This window comes from Saimiri boliviensis, chromosome 9, assembly GCF_048565385.1.
Source record: "Saimiri boliviensis isolate mSaiBol1 chromosome 9, mSaiBol1.pri, whole genome shotgun sequence".
NCBI lineage: Eukaryota > Metazoa > Chordata > Mammalia > Primates > Cebidae > Saimiri > Saimiri boliviensis.
Window position 1 is genome coordinate 93,575,750 of NC_133457.1, and position 23,684 is coordinate 93,599,433.

Below are 23,684 nucleotides of genomic sequence, written 5' to 3' on the forward strand. Positions count from 1 at the left end.
CACTTTGGGAGGCTAAGGCGGGCAGATCTCTTGAGGTCAGGAGTTTGAGACCACCCTTGACACCCTGGCCACCATGGTGAAACCCCATCTTTACTAAAAATGCAAAAATTAGCCAGGCGCGGTGGGTGCCTGTGATCCCAGCTACTTGGGAGGCTGAGGCAGGAGAAAAAATGTTGGGATTACAGGCATAAGCTACTGCAGCTGGCCCCAGATATAATCTTATTATGGATATAAATAGATCCTTATCTACAGATGATTGAGAAACAAGAAAAGGGGTAATAAGCAATTAGGGCAAAGTCACACGATAATTTCATTGTGAATTGGATCCCAGGTCCCCAGAATGATGGCCTGGGGTCTTTTCCAAGGAGCCTGTGGCTCACTAAGCACTGAGCACAGCAACTGCCACAATTGCTACAGTCCTCACTGAAATACTCGGCGCGGGTGCTGGGTACACAAGCGGGTTTACTTCAACAGCTTTCAGAGGAACGATGTGTCTGCATTTGGTATTTTCTTCCTCATAGATGTATTAATTTTTAGGGTAAAAAAAAAAGCTCCTGGAAGGATTAATTCTCCACTGATCTTAAGGTACAATGAGAAGTAGAAAAATATAAAATTCTCCTATTAAGTAACAGAAGTTTTTGGTTCCATTCTTCGAACTAAACCACCTGGGCAATTGATGTGAGTACATTAGGTCATAGGTTGGTGCAAAAGTAATTGTGATTTTTGCCATTACTTTTAATTTCACAAATTTACTTTTAATGTCAGTAATTTATAAATTACTTTTAATGGCAAAATCCACAATCACTTTTGCACCAACCTAATAGCATTTTAAATGAATGACTGATTCTTTGTAAAACAGGAAGTACTGGTTGATAATTGATGTTGGTGGTCATAAGCCTCAACTCTATCCAAAGATTTAGGAAGTTGTTTTCTTACCTCTGGGATTATGACTAGACCAAATATTAAGCCAAAAAGAACAAGATTAACACCATACATCCATCGGAGGAAGATGAAATATGATGCCACGGAAGAACCAAAGTGACCTAGAGAGAGAAAAGACGGTGGGTGTAAGTGCTGCAGAAGGAAAAAAATACACACTATTGAGCACTTTACGTGTGTGATGGATTCAATTTTGTCATCAATCTGTTGAATGACATCTGTCTCCCTTTCTTTTTCTAGATAAATAACCTGAGGCTCTTTGGGTTAACTAACCTGCCTAAGCTCCTATACTCAAAAAGTGAAGAAGCAGAACTTAAATCTTGGTCAGGGCTGGGTATGGTGGGTCAGGGCTGGGTATGGTGGCTCATGCCTGTAATTCTAGCATTTTGGGAGGCCAAGGTGGATGGATCACTTGAGGTGAGGAGTTCGAGACCAGCCTGGTCAACATAGTGAAACCCCTACTCTACTAAAAATACAAAAAAAAAAAAAAAAAAAAAAAAAAAAGCCAAGTGTGGTGGTGAATACCTATAATCCCGGCTACTCGGGAGGCTGAGGCAGGAGAATCACTTGAACCTGGGAGGTAGAGGCTGCAGTGAGCCGAGATCATGCCATTGCACTCCAGCCTGGGCAACAGAGCAAGACTCTGTCTCAAAAAATAAAAAAGAAAAAGAAAAATAAATAAATCTTGGCTCGACTAGTTGAAAACCCATTCTTTTTTCCTAATACAGCTGAATCAATGAACTAATCTATTTAGAGGACCAAGGAAACAATTCAAGCTCTTGGGAAACTCTTTAGGAAACCAATTAAAAAAGTCAGTGACACCAGCATACTCACTTTCAATGTCCTTGATCTTCATTTCCCAGGGGATACACTGAGTCTTGAAATTATCAAAGTCTCTCTTAAATTTGACCCATTTCTGAAATAAAAGAGGTAAAACTCTCAGTTCATTAACATGTCGAGCTGGGGCACAAAGGAGCGTGATGAGGGGCAGGAGGAGGCTGGCGGGTCAGCATGAGTCAGTGCGGGTGAGGCTGCTGTCTTGTAGTCCCCAGCTCCTGCTGTCCTCAAGCCCAGTCTGCCACAGGCAGATGTTCAAACCTTCGCTTACCCAATGTCAGGTGTGGAGTGAGAGACAAGCCAGGGCCACCCCTTACTGTGCTGATAAAATTTCCGGTTTGAACAGTGTATAGATGAAGTGAGAAACTCTCTGGACGATTTCTGTGTTGGAGGGTCCAATTGAATTAGCAACGTCTGATATGACCTTCTTCATCTTAAAACAAAAGTTCAAAGGAAAAAGGGAATCTGGCAACTCTCAGACCCACGTCTGGCAGACAGCCAAGTGCCTCTGTCTGACAGGAATTGCCACAAAATTGCAACGGTGGTGCAAGTGATAAGGAGATGTCAACCCATGGTGGCCCATCCTTCTCCAGGGGAAACAACAGCCTCGCCTTTCTGAAAAGAGTCAGAAAGGCGAGTTGCCCCCTCCTGTGGTCCATTCCCAACTCCGACACCCAGACTTTGTACCAAACAGAAACCTGATCAGCTGTCTTTCTATGGTTTTGTCAACTCTCGGAGGGGCTGCTCTCCAACAACCACACACTCTGGAAACAAATCGATTTGGAATAAAACAAATACTCATAGAAAGTTGAGGTAGAAATACTCATAAAAAGGATAAGAGGTAGTAGAGAGCTGATCCTAAGATCAGTTCCCATTATTATTGTTATTTTGAGATGGAGTCTCACTAGGTCTCTCAAGCTGGAGTGCAGTGGTGCAATCTCGGCTACTGCAACCTCTGCCTCCAGGGTTCAAGTGATTCTCCTGCCTCAGCCTCCTGAGTAGCTGAGATTACAAGAGTACACTATCATGCCTGGCTAATTTTTGTATTTTTAGTAGAGATGGGGTTTCACCATGTTGGCCAGGCTGGCCTTGAACTGCTGACCTCAGGTGATCCACCCATCTCGGCCTCCCAGAGTGCTGGATTACAGGCATGAGCCACCATGTCTGGCCCAAATTTTGAATTTTCCGTAGAGACGGGGTTTCCTCATGTTGGTTAGGCTGGTCTTGAACTTGTGACCTTAAGTGATCTACCTGCCTTGACCTCCCAAAGTGTTGGGATTACAGGCATGAGCCACTGCGTCTGGCCCAGTTCCTATTATTAAAAGGTCTCCTCAGAATGTGTTCATGAAGGAAATGAGATTTTCCCCTGTAAAGTCACTAAAGTCAACACCTGCAAAAAGAAGGGGCAAAAACTAAAGTCACTAAAGGTGTAAAGGGAAATATTTCTGTTTTCAGACAAGGCCTCAGTCTGTTGCCCAGGGCATGAGTGCAGTGACACAAACATGGCTCACTGCAGCCTTGACCTCCTGGGCTCAGGTGATCTTCCTGCCTCAGCCTCCTAAGCAGCTACCACGTGGCCCAGGCTGGTCTCAAACTCCCGGGCTCAAGTGATCCTCCTGCCTTCAGCATCCCAAAGTGTTGGGATTTCAGGCATGAGCCACCACATCCATTAAAAAGGGAAAAATTTTTGTGAAGGAATCAGACAGGCTTCCAGACCTGGTTTTCCAGGATATGGTTTTGACCATCTCCTGATTGAATGATTGTATAAAGAAGGGAACCAGCTGTCAGAAGACAGAGATGGTCACAGATGCAAAAGAGAAGAGAAGCCCATGAGTAAAGACTGGTTGATAATAGCGGCAAAGATACGGAGAATATGGGGATTGGAAGATGACAGACACTGGGCAGCCCAGTCTCATTGCTTCATCCACCCTCCCTAGCTCTGATTCTGTGTTCAAAAATACTCTTTGGGCCACCATGGGCATGGTGCCTGATGCCTGTAATCCCAGCACCTTGGGAGGCTGAGGCAGGTGGATCACAAGAGATCATGAGTTCGAAATCAACCTGGCCAAAATAGTGAAACTCTGTCTCTACTAAAAATAAATACAGGCTGGGGGCAGTGGCTCACACCTATAATCGCAGCACTTTGGGAGGCTGAGGTGGATGGATCACCTGAGGGCAGGAGTTAGAGACCAGCCTGGCCAACATGGTGAAACCCTGTCTCTACTAACAATACAATAATTAGCTTGGTGTGGTGGCAGGTGCCTGTAATCCCAGCTACTCAGGAGGCTGTGGCAGGGAAATCATTTGATCCAGCAGGTGGAGGTTGCAGTGAGCCAAGATTGCGTCACTGCACTCCATCCAGCCTGGGCAACAGAGTGAGACTCTGTTTAAAAAAAAAAAAAATCCCCAAACCCCAAAATACTCTTTGACTATTGGCTTCCTATGTAGGTCTGCCTATAAAGAAAGCATTTGCCTTGAGTATTTTGATTTCTATGGCAGTGACTTTCACTCCAAATTCATAGATAGGAATTGGGATGATGGTTTAGCTTCCCATATAACTGAGCTACCAAAAATAAAAGGCACGGCTGCTGTGGACTTCTGATTTTCCATCTTGCATCAGTTATTTCTTCTTGTAAGTTAATAATCCAGCATCTGGTTTCATGTAGCAGCCTCATAAGCTTTATTAATGCCAGTTCTCTCCTGAGAGATGGATCCTTTGTCAGGGTGCTGATAAAATCAGTATAAAATAGAGGCTTGCAAGGCTGGGGACCAGCAGGGGTAATGAACATTGCCAAGTGAGGCCCCTGGAGGCACAGCCTGCCGGTCGGTTCCTTGGCAACCACCTGATAGCTCCTCAGGGCTATGGGTATCTCGGACTGAAAAGTGAGGCCCTGGATCTGGAGCAGAGGGAGAGAGAGGCCTGGGAGATGCTCCTGTACTGATTCTCTTATCATTCATTGGTTGACAGAGTCAGAAAACTGGGCTGGGGCATGGGCAGAAGATTCCAAGCCCCTTTCTCAGGGCTGTGTGTGGTGGTCGTTGCTGGTCCTAGGATGGGTTATTCGTTGTCATGCTGTCTTACTCTCCAGCTATATATAGGAAAAAAGTTTCAAGTCATGGCAGAGCAAGACACAGGCAAGCTACATGTCCTGTCAAAAAAATCAGGATCTGGGTAGCTAACATGAAAACAACCAGTGATGCCTGGAAAATATTATGGCAGAACAGGGAAAAAAGGAACGCCATTCTTTGATATTTGTGGAAAATGTTTCCTTCAAGATACAACATAACGTCTAAAAAGCAGTTCCGTATTCTTAATAGGATGCAAGAAATATGGCTTCTAAAGTAAAGGGTACCAATTTAAAAAGAATACAGATGAGATACAGAAGGATTACAAGGAAGCTAAGAGGTTAGTAATTGAATGAAAAGTAACATTAGACAAAATAAAGACTATAATTGACACAGAGGAAAATGGATCCAATGATATGGAGAGTAGACCTGATAAATTTCTGAGATTGCAAAGAGAAAGAAGCAAAGAGCTAAAAATTATGTGGAAAAGTAAATACGGAGGATGGAGGGTGGGAAGCAGGCAGCTATCCTTCCTAAGCAGGAAGCTAGAACTATGTGAACAGAAACATGGCTGAACAGAATCATTTATCAGAGATGCACTTGTTTAGAGATCTGCTGTACAACATGATATTTGTGCTTAACAATACGGTATTGTGTACTTAATTAGTTAGAAAGGTAAATCTCAAGTGTTCTTACTACAATAAAAAAAAAACAGTGAATACAAATTAAAGGAAGAATAATAACCTGGTTTTTACCCATTAGATTAGCACAAAGTAAAATGGACAATAACATTCATAGTGAGGATAAGTCATTCTCTTTGTTCCTTTGAGTATGATTTGCTACAAATTGGGAGAAATAGTTTGAAAAATGTGTAGTAAAATTTAAAATATTCACACTTTTGAACCAGCAGTACTATTTGAGTGACTGTCCTGTTGTGATTAAAAAAACACACGGATCGAAGATAAATGTATAAAAGGTATTTGTTGAAGCATTGTTTGTCATTGTAAAAATCTAGAAAAAAATATACTTGAAGAACACATTCCTCGTTGGAAAAAATAAGATGCGAGTGTGCAGTTGGTAAGTGGTAGATAGACTCTAAACAAAATTAATAAAATGACCCATAGAGAGTTGTCTGGCAAGCATAACTGAAAAAGGAGAAAAATAGTATTAGAAATAAGAAAATTCAGGCTGGGCACAGTGGCTTATGCCTGTAATCCCAGCATCTTGAGAGGCTGAGGCGGGAGGATCACCCGATCTCAGGAGTTTGAGACCGGCCTGGCCAACATGGTGAAACCCCATCTTTACTAAAAATACTAAAATTAGCTGGGTGTGTTAGTGCATGCCTGTAATCTCAGCTACTTGGGAGGCTGAGACAGGAGAATCGCTTGAACCCAGGAGGCAGAGGTTGCCATGAGCTGAGATCATGCCATTGCACTCCAGCCTGAGTAACAGAGAAAAAAAAAAAAAAAAAGATTCAAACCCAACCCAACATACATAAAAAATAATTACAAAAATTATTGGGCTACCATATGTGACTTTCTGTTAACACATAAGAAAACATTAATGAAATGATCAAGTTTCAGGAAGAATATGAATTATCAAAATAGTCCCAAGAAAAAGTTAAAACTGAAGTACACCAACACAGTGAATACTTGCAAAGAAATTCAAGGCATTCTATAAAAATGGCTCTGATCTCTACCATTGTAAGGGTATCATCTTTAAAATTAACAAAAAGTGTATTATAATGCTCCAAAAACTGATTGACAACATAAAGAAGAGGAGGTAATGCTATTCATTTAAAATTATAAAGCAAGTGCAGCCCTAAGGTTAAAATCTTCCAAGATACTACACATGCATACACTTGTGTACAAACACACACAAATTCAATCTTACGAAAATGTATGTGAAAATCATAAATAAAATATTGGAAAATCAAATGTGTCTATGGAGTTAAAAGTAATGTACCATGACTGAGAGTATCCCAGAAATTTTTTAAAAAGTGTAATAACATAAAGGAAAAGGTGTTTTTTCAATGACATGGAAGTCTTACTAAGCAGTAACTAGACAATAATTTTTTTTTGAGACTGAGTCTTGCTTTGTCACCTAGGCTGGAGTGCAGTGGCATGATCTCGACTCACTGCAACCTCCAGTTCCTGGGTTCAAGTGATTCTCTTGCCCCAGTCTCCTGAGTAGCTGGGATTACAGGTGCACGCCACCATGCCTGGCTAATTTTTGTATTTTTAGTAGAGACAGGGTTTCACCATGGTGGTCAAGCTGGTCTCGAACTCCTGACTTGTGGTCTACCTGCCTCAGCCTCCCAAAGTCCTGGGATTACAGGCATGAGTCATGGCACCTGGATGACAATAAGTTTTTATGGTTACAAAGAAAATCTATTTCAAGCCAACAACTCCAATCAACTTAATGTGAAAGTCATTAGAGTCATTCTCATTAAAGTGATGTAAAGACGAGGAGAGCTATGATCACCAGTATCAACTGATACTATTCTAGGATTGCTAGCCCACATTTTAGGATAGGCATTTAGGAGAATCCAACAAAAACATCTTTATATACATAATCAGATGAAAAAGATTAGAATTAATAAGATAGTACCATAAGAGAACCAGATAAAAAATGAGCACAGGAATTTGTAGCTTTCTTACATACTACCAATAACTAGTTATTAAATAGTTGAAAAATGATCTCATTTGCAAAAGCAACTAGGCTATTAACTATGTAGAAATAAAACATGGAAAAGATCTATAGGGAGAAAATGACAAACTTTGCTTAAGAATATACTATAGGCTTGAGAAATATATGGTATTCTGGATGTGAAGACTAAACATTGTATACATAAGGAAGTCCCAAATTAAAGACAGGATTAAAAGAAATTCCAACCAAAATGTCAATACACTATAGTGGAACTTGGCAAATCGATTTTTTAAATGCATGTAGAAACATATACAAGACAGCCAAGAAACTTTTTTAAAAAACAAAGATTTAGCAGGGTGTGGTGAGGTGCACCTGTAGTCCTAGCTCCTCAGAGCCTGAGGCTGAGGCTGGAGGATCTCTTGAGCCAAGGAGTTCAAGGCTGCCACTAAGGCTGGATTGGTGATGCTGTGCCTTAGTGACAGAGTGAGACTCTGTCTCTAAAAACAAACAAACAAAAAACCAAAAGCAAAAAGGGGAACCTAGAACTACCAGGCATCAGAATTAAGAGCTGAGATAGTGACGTCAAATGATTGTTCAGTACAAAAGCCCTGAAACAGGCTCTGCACAAGAATTAAGTGAATGAGAATGGTAGTTTTTCAAATCAGTGGGCAAAGGAAGGATACTTCAGGAAGTCTCACATTAAATATCCAACATGAAACACTACCCTAACTTCAAGCAGATGCCCAGATTATGATACAACTCAACAAAACAGAGCTGACCCCCCACCCCTCTGGGGACATGGCTGTTTGTCATCCATGTGACCCTGATCACACCACAGCCCTTCTGGGTCTCCACCAACTCAACCTGTCCTGATTTGGGATTTGCAAAATAAAATTGCAGTGGTTTTAACATCATTAGTTCTCTAAGTGTATTTGATGGAGAGAAACCAAGTCTCAAATGTGTAGAAGCCCTCACAGTACAACTGGAGAAACTGACAGGCTATGTATGATTACTTTCCATTTGTAGGTGGATGAGAATGGTCAGGTGGCCCTCACACCCAGGATTCTGGGGGCAGCTGGACACAATTGATGAAACTGGGCAGGTGCCTGAGTTGGTCCCCAGATTCCAAAACTGAGCAAGCCTTCCCCACAGATTTGCTGCCTCTACCCCACACACCTTGGCCATCAGCATCTTGCAGGCATATAGTCGCTTGCCTTTCCCCTTTCCCAAGGCACCTTCATACTTCTCCACAAATTCCTGGGCCTCCCTGCTTAGAAAAAAAAAAAAAAGAACAGGAATTCTGTTATCACCTAACCAAAGGAAATCTGAACTATGAAGGCTCAAGCACATGTGGCAGAGGCACCAGCTTGGATGGAGACTCAGAAGCTGGAGAGCCTTAAACCTGAGTCTGGGATAAGGAGCCTTGTGGGAGGGAAGATGCTAGGAAGAGGCAAGGAGGGAGGCCCAGGGGGAGGAGGCCCACTCTTTGCTGGGGAGACCCACTCCAGTGAGAGAGGCACGGGTCTCCTCAGCTTCTCAGGCCTTAGCCTCTGCCCACCCTGCCAGCCCCAGGAACTCTGCCCCTCAGAGATAGGGAGGAGATGTCAGATTTCTCCTCTGGCAGCTGAAGGGCCCTCAGGTATTGCCATGGTCCCCAAGACTTCCAGCCAGCTGGAGATCGCATTTCCATACTCATCAGGGTTGCACTTTTTCCACTGTTAATAAAAGATGTGTTCTGGTGACACCTGAGTGGGAGTGAGGTTTTGTTAGCGTGACAGGTGGCTGTTCTGTCCTGCTGGCAGAAGGAGACCAGCTTGGGGGGAGCAGGGAGAAAGGATTTAAAAAGAGGAGGCTGCAAAGGAAGACAGCCCAGAGCTGAGCCTAGCTTCCACACTATTGCCACCCGAGACATGGGGCTATTTAAAAATTTTTTTTTTGAGACAGAGTCTTGCTCTGTCACTAGGTGCCAGGCTGGAGTGCAGTGGTGCGATCTCGGCTCACTGCAACCTCCACCTCCCGGGTTCAAGCAATTCTCCTGCCTCAGCTTCCCATGTAGCTGGGACTACAGGCGTGTACCACCATGCCCAGCTAATTTTTGTATTCTAGTAGAGACGGGGTTTCACCATGTTGGCCAGGAAGGTCTCGATTTCTTGACCTAGTGACCCACCCGCCTTGGCCTCCCAAAGTGCTGGGATTACAGGTGTAAGCCACCATGCCGGGCCAGGACTATTTAAATTTTTTAAATTACTTTTTTTTTTTTTTTTTTTGAGACAAAGTTTTACTCTGTTGCCCAGGCTGGAGTGCACAATGGTGCAGTCTTGGCTCACTGCAACCTCTGTTGCCCGGGTTCAAGCAATTCTTCTGTCTCAGCCTCCTGAGTAGCTGGGATTACAGGCATCCACTACCATGCCTGACTAATTTTCCATTTTTTACTAGAGATGGGGTTTCTCCATGTGGGTCAGGCTTGTCTCGAACTCCCAATCTCATGTGATCCACCCACCTTGGCCTCTCAAAGTGCTGGGATTACAGGCATGACACCGCACCTGGCCTACTGTTATTTCATTATTTAATTGACAAATGGGCCAGATGTGGTGGCTCATGCCTGTAATCCCAATACTTGGGGAAGCTGAGGTGGGAGGATTACTTGAGCATAGGAGTTCAAGATCAGCCTAGGCAATATAGCAAGACCCTGTCTCCACAAAAAATTGAAAAATCAGTCAGGTGTGATGGCATATGCCTGTTTTCCCAACTACTGGAAAGGTTGTGGCAGGAGGATCACTTGAGCCCAGGAATTCAAGGCCACAGGGAGCTATCATGGCAGACTGCACTCCAGTGTGGGTGACAGAGCAAGACTCTGTCTCTTAAAAAAAATTGTTGCCAGGCATGGTGGCTCACACCTGTAATCCCAGCACTTTGAGAGGCTGAGGCAGGTGGATCATGAGGTCAGGAGTTCAACACCAGCCTGGCCAAGATGGTGAAACCTTGTCTCTACTAAAAATAAAAAAATTAGCTGGTCGTGGTGGCGGGCACCTGTAATTCCCGCTACTCAGGAGGCTGAGGCAGAGAGTTGCTTGAACCCGGGAGGTGGAGGTTGTAGTTAGCTGAGATTGTGTCCCTGGAGTCTAGCCTGAACAACAAAGCAAGACTCTATCTCAAATATATATATATATATATATATATATATATATATATATATATATTATGGTGTATTTATGTATGATGTTTGACATATGTATACATTGTGAATTGTTAAGCTGATTAATACATGCATTGCCCTTTATTTTTTGTGTGTGGTAAGAATACTTATAATCTATTCTTAGCAATTTTCAGATATCTAATACATTGTTATTATAGTCACCATACTGTACAGAAATTTAAGTTTAAATAAAAGTTAAAACAAAAAAATCAGTATTTCAGTTGCACTAACTCTGTTTTAAGTATTCAGTAACCACATGCGGTAGTGGCTGTGTTAGTGCAAATTTAGAATGATATCCATCACTGCAGAAAGTTCTGGTGGTCAGCAGCACTGGCCTAAAGAATAGGACTGGAGGCTCCCAGGAAGTGTTTCTTCCCGTGGCTCCACAGGAGACGACACAATAATTTGCAGCCTGTGGGGTAAGCTCTGCTTTCCAGAATCCTTGTCAGGGCTGCACAGTGTTAGTGTGGCTAGATCCTTGCTATGCCTCTTGGGGTAAATAATGTCAGAACATGGCTGAAAACTGCTCTGTTTAATAAAGAGTGAGGAATTTGACTTGAGCAATGAGGAAGCTCAGGTATGAGAGGAGCCAGGGAGCACGTGCTTCCTACAGAGGAAAGAGGGGAAGTGAGAGTCACCCCAAAGCTGTGGCAAAAAACAGAGGGTCCTTGGGGAAAATGGTCATGTTGGATGGGAACTTTTTAGTAGAAACCCCAAAATTATGTAATATAACTACTGCCTGCCTCCCTCCCTCCCTCCCTTCCTCCCTCCCTCCCTCCCTCTCTCCCTCCCTCCCTCCCTCCCTTCCTTCTTTCTTTCCTTCCTTCCTTCCCTCCTTCCTTCCTTCCTTTTGAGACAGGGGTCTCACTCTGTCATCCAGGCTGGAGTGCAGTGGCATGATCTTGGCTCACTGCAACCTCTGCCTCCCGGGTCCAATCGATTCTCCTGCCTCAGCCTCCCAAGCAGCCGGGACTACAGGTGCCTGCCACCACACCTGGCTAAATTTTGTATATTTAGTTGAGACAGGGTTTCACCATGTTGGCCAGGCTGGTCTCAAACTCCTGACCTCAAGTGATCCACTCACCTTGGCCTCCCAAAGTGCTGGGATTACAGGTGTGAGCCACCATGCCCAGCCTACTGCTGTTATTTCAAAACTGTAGCAGACTCCAGAATCATCAAATGCTCCATGCATCAGCCTTTTGCATGGACACCAGAGAACTGGCTGAGTAGAAAACAGAAGTTGAGTGGCATGGGCAGGAGGTCTGTCACCATTCACAGAGTGATATTCATGATGCCTGGGGGCTTGCGCCAGGCAACAGGGTGTGAGACTGGCTCAGAGAGACCCTCTCCACTCTGTAAATCACAAGAGAGAGTGTGTACACACGGAGAGACGCTGTGTGCTGCAGGAACATGAAAGAGAGCTGCTCTTGAGGAGGAGGAGGTCTAGAAAGCTTCTGGGAAAGGAACGTCTGTGTTGGATTATGAGAGAGGCACAGAAGCCACCAGATGAGGTGGGGCATGGGATAAAAGGGTCAGCCAGGCAGGGGAAGACGTGGGCACAGGCCGGGAGTCCTCTCAGTCTTCCCTGGCTCCCTATCCAGGCCCTGTGGTGCTGGCGAACAGCAGGGCTGCCCTGGCTCTCATGAGGTTCCCTGAGTGCTATGCTCCTCTCTGGAGCATCCCCCTTTCCCATCAAGCCCCTTTGGGGACGTGTGGAGGGAGGGGCTCCCATCCGTCAGAAGGAGCGGAGTCCTGTGGATATCAGGAGGCCCTGGTCGGCCCGCAGCCTGCTCACCTAAGTTCTGTCAGCTTCTTCGCCATGGGCCAGGGCTTGCTCCGCATGGTGGCAATGAGTTTCTTTTTTTCTTCCACCTGCTCCAGGATCCGGGCCAGTTCCTCCTCAGACAGGGACTCCCCACCAGAGCCACTGGAGGCCAATGAGGATGATCTGGAGGCAGAGCCAGGGCGGAGGCAGATGGGAGTTGGAAAGGAGGTGGTGTCCTCAGGTGCTGTGGAGTGAGGCGGAGCCCATGGGCAAGATGGCACTCCTGCCCTCTGCTCAGAAGCCCTCAGTGACTCCCATCACCTGGCAGCAGAGGCCAACACTCTATCCTGTAGCCCAGGGCCCTGGAGGGCTGCGTCCCCATTCTTCATTTCTGCGAGGCCTCCCACAAACCATACTCCAGCTCGGTGCTCCCCAACAGAAACAGGACACAAGCCACTTACTGTAATGCAAATTTCTCTAGTAGCCACCTTGGAGTGGTAAAAAGCATGGATTAAAGTAATTTTAATAATACAGTTTATTTAATCAAATATATTAAAAACTGTAATTTAGCTTGCCATCAATATACAATTATTAGAGACATTTCAGTCTTTTAAAAAATACCATCCTCAGGCTGGATGCGGTGGCTCATGCCTGTAATCCCAGCACTTTGGGAGGCTGAGGTGGGTGGATCATGAGGTGAGGAGTTCAAGACCAGCCTGGCCAAGATGGTGAAACCCCGTTTCTACTAAAAATACAAAAATTAGCTGGGTGTTGTGGCAGGTGCCTGTAATCCCAGCTACTCAGGAGGCTGAGGCAGAGAATTGCTTGAACCTGGGAGGCAGAGACTGCAGTGAGCTGAGGTCATACCACTGCACTCCAGTCTGGGCAACAGAGTGACTCCATCTCAAACAGAAGAAAAAAATACTGTCTTCAAAGGTTGGTATTTATTTTGTACTCAAACTGCAAGGCTATTCAGATGTTAAACTTTCATCAGACATATTTGATCTGTATTTATATTTCATAAGTTTATAGGTGAAAAAGGTAGATATCCCCAAATTGTTTTAGACATACTTAAAAGATTCTCAATAACTGCATCAAGTAGCAAAATATTCTTTTCCTTTAATATTTGCATCTGCATTGACATGAATAGTTTGTCTTTTTGTAGAAGAACTGTTCTGGCTTCAAAGTCAAATCAAATCAGTTTCAAAACTACATCTGTCCAAATTAAGTAAATTTACCAACTCCTATGTCAACTCAGTGGTATTGACATTGAGTTACAATTAAATGAGAAATTCAGTTACTCACTGAGTTACAGTTAAATGAGAAGTTCAGTTCCTCAGTTCCACACTGGCCGCATTTCAAGTGCTCAGCAGCCACATGTGGCTAGTGGCTGTCATATTGGACAGCAGAGCCATGGAGAATTTCCAGCTGGGGACCTCCCCATCTCCCAGATAATTCTACATGCTCAACTGTCACAAAATTCAAGTGACTTTGTGTGTTCCTTATAGCGTTCAGCCTATTCTGACTCCTTCAGTGATAAAAATAGTGACTCTCAGCTGAGTGAGACAACAGCCAATTGTTTAGGTGAAGGAGAGGACTAAGAAAGGGTTATGGCTGTTCAGCCTGAGGGCGTTTCATAAATGGCAACATCAGGGTGGGGGTTGGGTAACTGCCCCTTTAGAGACAAGTTTGCAGCAGTCTCAGAGTGTTTTAGCTTCTGATTAACTCCTGGGGAGCAAAGAAGTTTTTGGATGCCCTCGAAGGCTGAAAAGCCTAGAACACAGATTTTATATATATGTATAGCTATACTTCATTCACACCCTATCAATGATATCTGCCTTTGACTGTCTGCATAGGGTGTTCCCACAGTTTGGGGGTTGGGCATCCAGTCATTGCTTGTTCACATCCCACCTGTTCAAAGCCTCGTTGAGATATTTACCTTCTCCATGGAGGAGCCCTGATGGCCCGGCACCCCTGGAATTCAGCACTCCCTCAAGTCCTGTCTTGCATGCATATTGCTTTCTGCCTTGTCTTAGGATTATCAATGCCTGTGTCTTATCTCCTCTGCTACACTGTCGGTATCTGGGCAACGGGAACTGAATGTTTTCATCCTTCTATGCCCTAACATTACCCTCAGCTGAAAATGACACAAACGAGTCTTTGTGGCCTCTTGGGATGGTACAGCCTCCCTCAAAATTTCAGGACACTCAGGACCCATCACCGGTGCATTCAAATTATTTTTAAATGTCCAAGGGCATGATGCACCCATCTCCCCTTTAGTTCATGTCTGGCAGCAACCAGACAGCAGACAAAGGCTCTAATTAAGCCAGGATGGTTGGCATGGCAACAGAAAAAAAATCAGTGGCCTTGTTTAAGAGCCTCAGATTCCTCTGTAAAGGTGGAGAGGAAGGGGGAGCACCCAACTGAGGCTGCGGGTAAAGAGGATTTGCTACAAACCACTGGGCGGAAACATCAGCTCTTCACCATCATCCTAATATTCCCAACTGTTGCAAAGCTTTCCTATTTCTATCACGGGGAATTCTTAAAACAATAAGCAACGAATAAGATATCTATTATCCTCAATGACTGAAAAAGGGAGGCAAAGAGAGAGAGAGATCTATTAAAATTGATAGCAAAAACATGAACCCCAAATCTCCACTTTCTGATGCCATGAGCTGGTCCTGTCCACTAAGCCACATGTGCTAGTTGGTGGTAATGGTAACGGAACAAAGGAGGCAAAACAAATAAAACCTCCGAGCCCCAGAATTTCAGAGCTGGTAGCACCCGTGAAGGTCTCCTAGACCAATGCCACATTTCCAGAACAGGAAACTGGCCCAGATCCGGAATCCGGAAAGGGGTGTGCTTTTTTTTTTTTTTTGAGACGGAGTTTCACTCTTGTTACCCAGGCTGGAGTGCAATGGCGCGATCTCGGCTCACCGCAACCTCCGCCTCCTGGGCTCAGGCAATTCTCCTGCCTCAGCCTCCTGAGTAGCTGGGATTACAGGCACGCGCCACCATGCCCAGCTAATTTTTTGTATTTTTAGTAGAGACGGGGTTTCACCATGTTGACCAGGATGGTCTCGATCTCTCGACCTCGTGATCCACCCGCCTCGGCCTCCCAAAGTGCTGGGATTACAGGCTTGAGCCACCGCGCCCGGCCAGGGGTGTGCTTTTAAGCCCTGGGATGATTCCTGAATCCAATTTTGTTCATGTCTCTCAGCTCCTCCTCTTCAAGAGCTGGGGTTAGCCACACGCTGAAATTCATGGGACGCAGGATCTTGTCCCACCCTGCTGCCCCGTCACCTCACCACCCACGCTCCACTTCACTAGTGTGCCATGAGACGCTGGAGTGGAGAGAGTCCGTGTCCTCTCCACCTGCGAGGACCTGCAAGCTTCACCTGGGTTCTGGGAGGAGGAGCCCACCGCAGAGCCGGGCAGTGGTAAGGGCGGGGAGACATGGAAGCCCGAGTGAGGGTAGAGGCTGCTGTCACCAGGGAGGGTCATCAGTCCCTCATGGGGGAAGGAGAAGGGCCGAGAGGGAGCGTGAGCACGTGGAGTGAACGCACAGAATCCGAACCACAACACACCTGGGTTTCTTCTGCCGCTTCAACTTCTCCTCCTTCCTCGGAATCTCCTTTTCCTTCTTTGAGGGTGCTGTCTGCTCCTTGAGGGAAGACCTTTCGTCCCGCTTCCTCCTCCCCTCCCAGGTCCCCTCCGCCTTGCTCGGCTCCTGTTTCCCCAGCTCCTCTCCGAGTCTCCTGCGCTCTGCTTGCTTCCTCTGGGGAGACCCCGGGCTTGGGCTGCCCCCTGTGCGCTCCTTCCGGCTTCGCTGAGCTCCACGCCTGCCCGGGGTCCCCTGAGCTTTGGGAGCCCGCTTGCTCGAGGGTCTCCTTCCCAACTTGCCACCTGCAGGGGCAGGAAATGGACAGGTCTGGTTCCAATGGCCCAGGAAAATGTCCCTGACTGTGAGAAGTCGAAGTCCAAGGTGCTTCCGAGAGCTTGTGAGCTCTGTGGGGCTCAGAACAGGACACCCCAAATATGGCACACCTTGGCATACTGAGTATTTTAAGCTGAAGGAAACTGAGAAAACTGCAGAAGCAGGAAGGTCACTCTCTGGCCTTCTTCCTCCCCTCTCCCTTGAAGACCTCCTGTGACAGGTGTCCTGCCCCATACCCAAGGAAAGGAAAGTCACACAGAGGCCAAGAGGAATCTGAACAGGCCTTGGTACCTCCCCCTGGTTGATTTACCATGACATCACACCCTTTTGTCTTCCAATCATACTTCTGCACAAATGTCAACAAAAATAGTTTCCCCTGAATATTTGGGTCTTCATTTCTGAAGGCTCTTGTGTCTCCTAAACTTAAGGTTAAATAAATTTGGATGCTCTTCTCTTGTTAATCTGTCTTTCATTATTGGGGTCTCAGCCACAAACCTTGCAATGGCTGAGGAAAGAAATCTCTTCTCCCTTGAGGTCCTAAGGCCACCTAATTTGAAAGCCTCCTGACTGGGTGAGAAGGACTGCCTCTGTTCTCTGCCTGCTGGCTCTCCCACACGCTTGTCTAAACCTCAGGTAGAGATCAAGGCAGGGGTTCTTCCTTTTCTGGGATTTACTTTTCAAGGACTGATCTTTGAGGTCAGAGCTGCATCAGGTCCCAACATCCAGTGCCAGGGCCAAGCATGGGCTCTGGTCAGCCTGAACATTGAGACAGGGTCTGCTGCTGGTTCCATTCTCCAGGGGGATGTGCCCTTGCTGAATGGTGAAGGGAACAGGGGGTGAGAGCTGCCAAGACAGGTTAGGTCCTGTTCCTCTGCGCTGCCTACGTGTTTGTTTGTTTTGAGATGGAGTCTCGCTCTGTTGCTAGGCTTGAGTGCAGTGGCACGATCTCAGCTCACTGCAACCTCTGTCTCCCAGGTTCCAGTGATTCTCCTGCCTCAGCCTCCTGAGTAGGGGTTTCGCCACGTTGGTCAGGATGGTCTTGCTCTCCTGACCTTGTGATCCGCCTGCCTTGGCCTCCCAAAGTGCTGGATTACTGGTGTGAACCACCGTGCCCAGCTGTTGGTTTTTAACAGCGACTTCATAGCCTTGACAAATGGCCTGGTAGAACTGAATCTGCTATACAGTGTGAACTTTCCCCATCAGTCTGCTAAACAGCTTGTATAAGCACAACTATCCTTATAAGCATTTACAAATCAAATGCAGGTGCAAAGATAATGAGGTTCTGGTGACCATAACCAACCTCTCTGCCTCATACTAGCTGGGTGTCTTTGAGCAAGTTGCTTAACTTCTCTGAGTCTCAGCTCATCTCTAACATGCAGATATTAATATTCTATTAGATTGTTAATGAACATAGTACAGTGACTGCCATATGAGGGTGGACATCATTAATCTGACACTCTTAACCTTGAAGACACTCTTAATTCTTTAAATCAGTTTTTTGTTGTTGTTTTTTTTTTTTTTTTTTTTTTTTTTTTGAGGCAGAATCTAGCTGTGTCACCCAGGTTGGAGTGCAGTGGCACAGTCTCGGCTTGCTGCAACCTCTCAGGTTCAAACAATTCTCCTATCTCAGCCTCATGAGTACCTAGGATCACAGATGTTCGAGACCAGCTTGCTCAACATGGCAAAACCCCATCTCTACTGAAAATACAAAAACTAGCTGGGCATCATGGCACATGGCTGTAATCCCAGCTACTTGGGAGGCTGAGCCAGAATAGCTTGAATCCAGGAGAGGGAAGTTGCAGGATACAGGATACGAGGTTAATAATATGCAAAAGTCGATTGCTCCTATACACCAGCAATGACAACTGAAATATAGCCAACCTTTGACAAAGGAGAAAAGAAAATACAATGGAGAAAGGATAGTTTTGTCAACAAATTGTGCTGGAATAACTGGACACCCATAGGCCAAAACCAAAAATCTAGACTCAGACCTTGTGCCTTTCACAAAAATCAACTCCAAATGGATCATAAACCTAAATGTAAAACACAAAGCTATAAAACTGTAAAAGACAACAAAGGAGAAAATTGAAATGACCTTCGATTTGGCAATGACTTTTAAAATATAACACCATAAACGAAAACAAAAACAAAATAAAATACAACATCAAAAGCATGATCCATTAAAGAAAAAATTGATGTTTTACTTCATTAAAATTAAAAACTTCTGCTCTGCAAAAGACATGTTAAGAGAATTTAAAAAACAAGCCACAACTAGGAGAAAATATTTGCAAACCACATACCTAACAAAGGACTTGTATCCAAAATACACACACTAAAACTCAGAATAAAAAAAAAAAATTAAAAAACGGAAAAAAGATCTGAACAGACATCTCACTAAAGAAAGTATGCAGATGGTAAATAGGCATATGAAAAGATGCTGAACATCATATGTTAGGGAACTATGAATTAAAACACCAGTGAAATACTATTACATGCTTATTGGCAACACAAAACGCTATAAAAAATGTAGAACACAGGAACTCTCATTTATTGCTAGTGGGGATGCAAAATGGTTACAGCTACTTTGGGAAACAGTATGGCAGTTTCTTACAAAACTAACCAGAGATTGACCAGAAAATCCAGCATTTGCACTCCTAAGTGTTTACCCAAATGAGTTGAAAAATTTATGTCCAAACAAAAGCCTGCACACAAATATTTACAGCCACCTTATTCATCATTATCAAAACTTGGAAGCAACTAAGATGTCCTTCAATAGGTGGATACATAAACAAATTGTGGTGATAAATATAACAGAATATTACTCAGTGATAAAATGAAATGAACTTTTTCTTTTTTTTTTTTTCTTTTTTTGAGACGGAGTCTTGCTCTGTTGCCCAGGCTGGAGTGCAGTGGCATGATCTTGTCTCACTGTAACCTCCACCTCCCGAGTTCAAGTGATTCTCATGCCTCAGCCTCCCAAGTAGCTGGGATTACAGGCGCCTGCCACCACGCCCGGCTAATTTTTGTATTTTTAGTAAAGACGGGGTTTTGCCATGTTGGCCAAGCTTGTCTCGAACTCCTGACCTCAGGTGATCCTTCCACCCTCGCCTTGGCCTCCCAAAGTGTTGGAATTAGAGGTGTGAGCCACTGCACCTGGCTAATAAAATAAAATGAATTTTCAAGTGATGAAAAGACATGAGGGAACCTTAAATGCATATCTTTAAGTGAAAGAAGGCAATATGAAAAGGTTATATGCTGTTTGATTGTAGCCATACAGCATTCTGGGGAAAGAGAAAACTCTAGAGACAGCAAAAAAATGATCAGTGGGAGGAAAAGAAGGTTGACTAGGTGGGCCACAGGACATTTTGGGAGCATATTATTCTGTCTCACACTGTGATAATGGATGCATGATATATTATGCATTTGCCAAAACCTATGGAATGTACAAAGAGTGAATGCTCATGTAAAATATGCACTCAGTATTGGCTTATCAGTTGTCATAAATGCAGCACACCCAATTCGAGATGCTAGGAGAAACATTGGTGAGAGGGAGGAAAGAAGGTTGTATATGGAAACTCTGTGTAATTTTTCTTTTTTTATTTTTAAGAGATGGGGTTTTGCCATGTTGGCCAGGCTGGTCTCGAACTCCTGACCTCAGGTGATCCACCCACTTTGACCTCCCAAAATGCTAGGATTACAGGCGTGAGCCACTGTGCCTGGCATCTATTTTAATTTTAATTTTTCTGAGACAGGGTCTTGCTCTGTCACCCAGGCTGGAGTGCAGTGGCTCAGTCTCAACTCACTATAGCTTCTGTCTCCCACGCTCAAGTGATGCTTCTACCTCATCCTCCCAAGTAGCTGGAACCACAGGCATGTGCCACCACATGGAGCTTATTTATTTTTTTTAAGACAAGAGTCTGGCTCTGTGGCCCAGGCTGGAGTGCAGTGGCACGATCTCGGCTCACTGTATCCTCTGCCTCCTGGGTTCAAGCGATTCTCTTGCCTCAGCCACTCAGGTAGCTGGGATTATAGGCACACGCCACCATGCCCAGCTATTTTTTGTATTTTTAGTAGAGATGGGGTTTAAGTTGTATACAGGATGCGTGTGCTTGCTGAAAGTTGTGTTGTGTATATTTGTGAGCTCTGCTAGTCTAAAATGCTGATGTGTGACAGTTGACAATGATCCATTCTCCTAGTTTGTTTTGTGAAACAGAAGAGCCTTTGGTAAAAGTTATAATTAAATGATACTCTAAGGCCGGGTGCGGTGGCTCACGCCTGTAATCCCAGCACTTTGGGAGGCCGAGGTCGGTGGATCATGAGGTCAAGAGATCGAGACCATCCTGGTCAACATGGTGAAACCCCATCTCTACTAAAAATACAAAAAAATTAGCTGGGCATGGTGGCGCGTGCCCGTAGTCCCAGCTACTCAGGAGGCTGAGGCAGGAGAATTGCTTGAACCCAGGAGGCGGAGGTTGCGGTGAGCTGAGATCGCGCCATTGCACTCCAGCCTGGGTAACCAGAGCGAAACTCCGTCTTAAAAAAAAAAAAAAGAAAAGAAAAAAAAAAAGATACTCTATTATGATCAATCTTGATAGAGAGGTACAACTTTGTATGCAAAGTAATAAAACATGTTTTTATTAAGAAAAAAAGAATAGCTTTGTCCTAAAGTAAAGTGCCTGGTGGTTTAAGAGTAGTAAAGAGAACTGTGAAGGTCAAAACCTGAATGGAAATAGAAAATAGCAGGTTTGCAGAAAGGAAATTTTATTTAAGATAATGAAGCTGCTTCACTTATGTAAGAGTTAGGTTCTTAGCAGGTGATCGCCTTACCTTCTATGCTTGTTTTTAAATGCTTTAAATGTTTTATTGCTACTTTCTTTTTTTTTTTTTTTTTGAGACGGAGTTTCACTCTTGTTACCCAGGCTGGAGTGCAATGGCGCAATCTCGGCTCACTGCAACCTCCGCCTCCTGGGTTCAGGCAATTCTCCTGCCTCAGCCTCCTGTGTAGCTGGGATTACAGGCATGTGCCACCACGCCCAGCTAATTTTTGTATTTTTTTAGTAGAGACGGGGTTTCACCATGCTGACCAGGATGGTCTCTATGTCTTGACCTCGTGATCCACCCGCCTCGGCCTCCCAAAGTGCTGGGATTACAGGCTTGAGCCACCACGCCAGGCCCTATTGCTACTTTCAAATAAATAGCCAAATGTTATTCCTGCATTCAACTCTCCAGACTATTTTGTTTGTTTCTAAGATTGACTCTCAAGTGAAGTTAAATAACTTTCAGAATATCTGTTACCTAAGACTATCTTTGAGATTTCCCAGAGGGCCCCTAAGAGACCACAAAGACTTGTTCTTGCATCTTATTTAAAATACAGGTGCCAGAAACAATTAGGATTATTTGATACATTGTTGTTAGGGTTTTGTGGGAAGCTTGTTAAATCAGAAGAGATGCTTAGCCTTCTCTAGGTTAACTTTGTAGGTAAAATGTTCAAACATTTCAGCAATTGTATGCTCTATAATCAGAGATTTGTTAATTCCTCCTTTGTCTATGTTAGAGTCCTGGTGGTGCTTTGCCTGATGTTAGACAACAGTAGAATTATCAGGGCCAGGGTGGTGGCTCGCGTCTGTAATCCCAGCACTTTGGGAGGCCGAGGTGAGCAGATCATGAGGTCAGGGGTTCAAGACCACCCTGACCAATACAGTGAGACCACTAAAAATACGAAAATTAGCCGGGCATGGTGGCACGCGCCTGTAGTCCCATCTACTCTGGGAGGCTGAGGCAGGAGAATCACTTGAACCTGGGAGGTGGAGGTTGCAGTGAGCCAAGATCACCCCACCACTGCACTCCAGCCTGGGTGACAGAAAGAGACTCCATCTCAAAAAAAAAAAAAAAAAAAAGTATATATATATATTCACATGGAATGTGGAAAACAAGGCAGAATGTGCCCTTCAATCTTCCCCAGACCTCTTCTACACAGAAAATAAGCTGCTTTTTCCTCTTTCATAATCAGTTTTCAACACACTCCACATAATGCATAATTTAGGAGCTGGAAAGGCAGCTATCTTGCTAGGAAGACCTCCAAGCCCAGCACACACTCTCTTCCCATGTAACAGGCCGCCTCCCATGTAGCACCTGACTCTCTTAGAGAATTCACAGTGCCAAACACAGGCCCGGGAAAAGCTGGGGCCGCCCTCCGATCCAGTGATCTCAACAGTTCAGTGCATTTACCAAACGATACAGGAGGAGGGAGAGTTCTCATCCTTCTTTTCAAAGAACACAGTAACAAACTGTAGCTATTTTGAGAAAAGAACATTGTATTCTTAAACTTTTTTTTCCCTTCCTGGTAGAGAATAAACTGAAAAACAAGGATATCAGATTCCCTGGCAGGTGACTGCAGAGGAGATTTTAAATGGAAACCTTCACAGGGCCGGGTTTCAGTTCATTTAGTATATTCCCAGTATTCAACTTTACTGCTCCCTTCACCATTTAGATCTCTGACCGTGACCATTCTGATCAATTTCCTATGTTCTACAGGAAAGAGAAAATGGCAGAGGCGATGTGGAATATTTCAGTAGGAAAGGGTTTGTGTTTTAGGCAAAATGATCTTCCATTTCAGTCCCACTCAAGGACTCCTGCCCACAGGGGAGTCCCACAAGGCATAGCACAGCAGCTGAGGAAGAGGAAGGCCAGGATGGGGGCAGAAGGGAGGGTATCTATCTGGATGAAAATGAGGGGAGTGGAGTGTGGAGAACCCGTCCCAGCATCTAACAGGCAGCAGTCACCACGGGAGCACCACGGCCCGACCCCCCAGGAGGATTTCTCATCCGTCCACCCCGAGGCAGCGGTCACCATGGGAGCACTGCAGCCTGACCCCCGGGAGGAAGGTTTCTCATTTAGCCACTCTGGGCATTTCTCACATTTGCTCCCACATCTTTGGATTGAGATAAAGAGTGGATGAGGCAGGCAAGTGGGTGGGAAGAAGGGACAGTGGCTGATGGAAGTTCCCGGGTGGCGGCCAGGAAGGGCTGTTGAGATGCCATGGCTGCATCTCCTGCCTCTGCCCAGCTCCTCACTGCGTCCCGCTCCTGGGACTCTCCCCTCATCACAGGGCTGCCTCACTGAGGCTCAGGCTCCCCGCAACTGAGGAGTAGTGGGTCACCAGAGGGGAAGGGCTTGGCAGAAGGGACAGATGAACTGGCTCCTGGAGCCGGCTCCTCCATCGATGGCATGTCAGAGTGGGGCCAAGACAGAGCCCTCCCTCCCAGAATGGAGGAGGAAGGAGATCTCTTCCAACC

General features: G+C 45.1%; 1 protein-coding gene across 1 annotated transcript in view; it reads right to left on the reverse strand.

Annotated features, from left to right (window-relative positions):
• The window catches only part of TMC2 (transmembrane channel like 2), a 100,016-nt gene that overhangs the window by 49,246 nt on the left and 27,086 nt on the right, over positions 1–23,684 (reverse strand). Inside the window, exons 4-8 of the mRNA XM_003941049.4 lie at positions 16,040–16,358; positions 12,483–12,635; positions 8,668–8,758; positions 1,774–1,855; positions 937–1,043 (exon numbers count right to left, since the gene is read on the reverse strand). Of these exons, the coding sequence (XP_003941098.1) occupies positions 937–1,043; positions 1,774–1,855; positions 8,668–8,758; positions 12,483–12,635; positions 16,040–16,358 (752 nt within the window). The remainder of the gene's footprint in view (positions 1–936; positions 1,044–1,773; positions 1,856–8,667; positions 8,759–12,482; positions 12,636–16,039; positions 16,359–23,684) is intronic.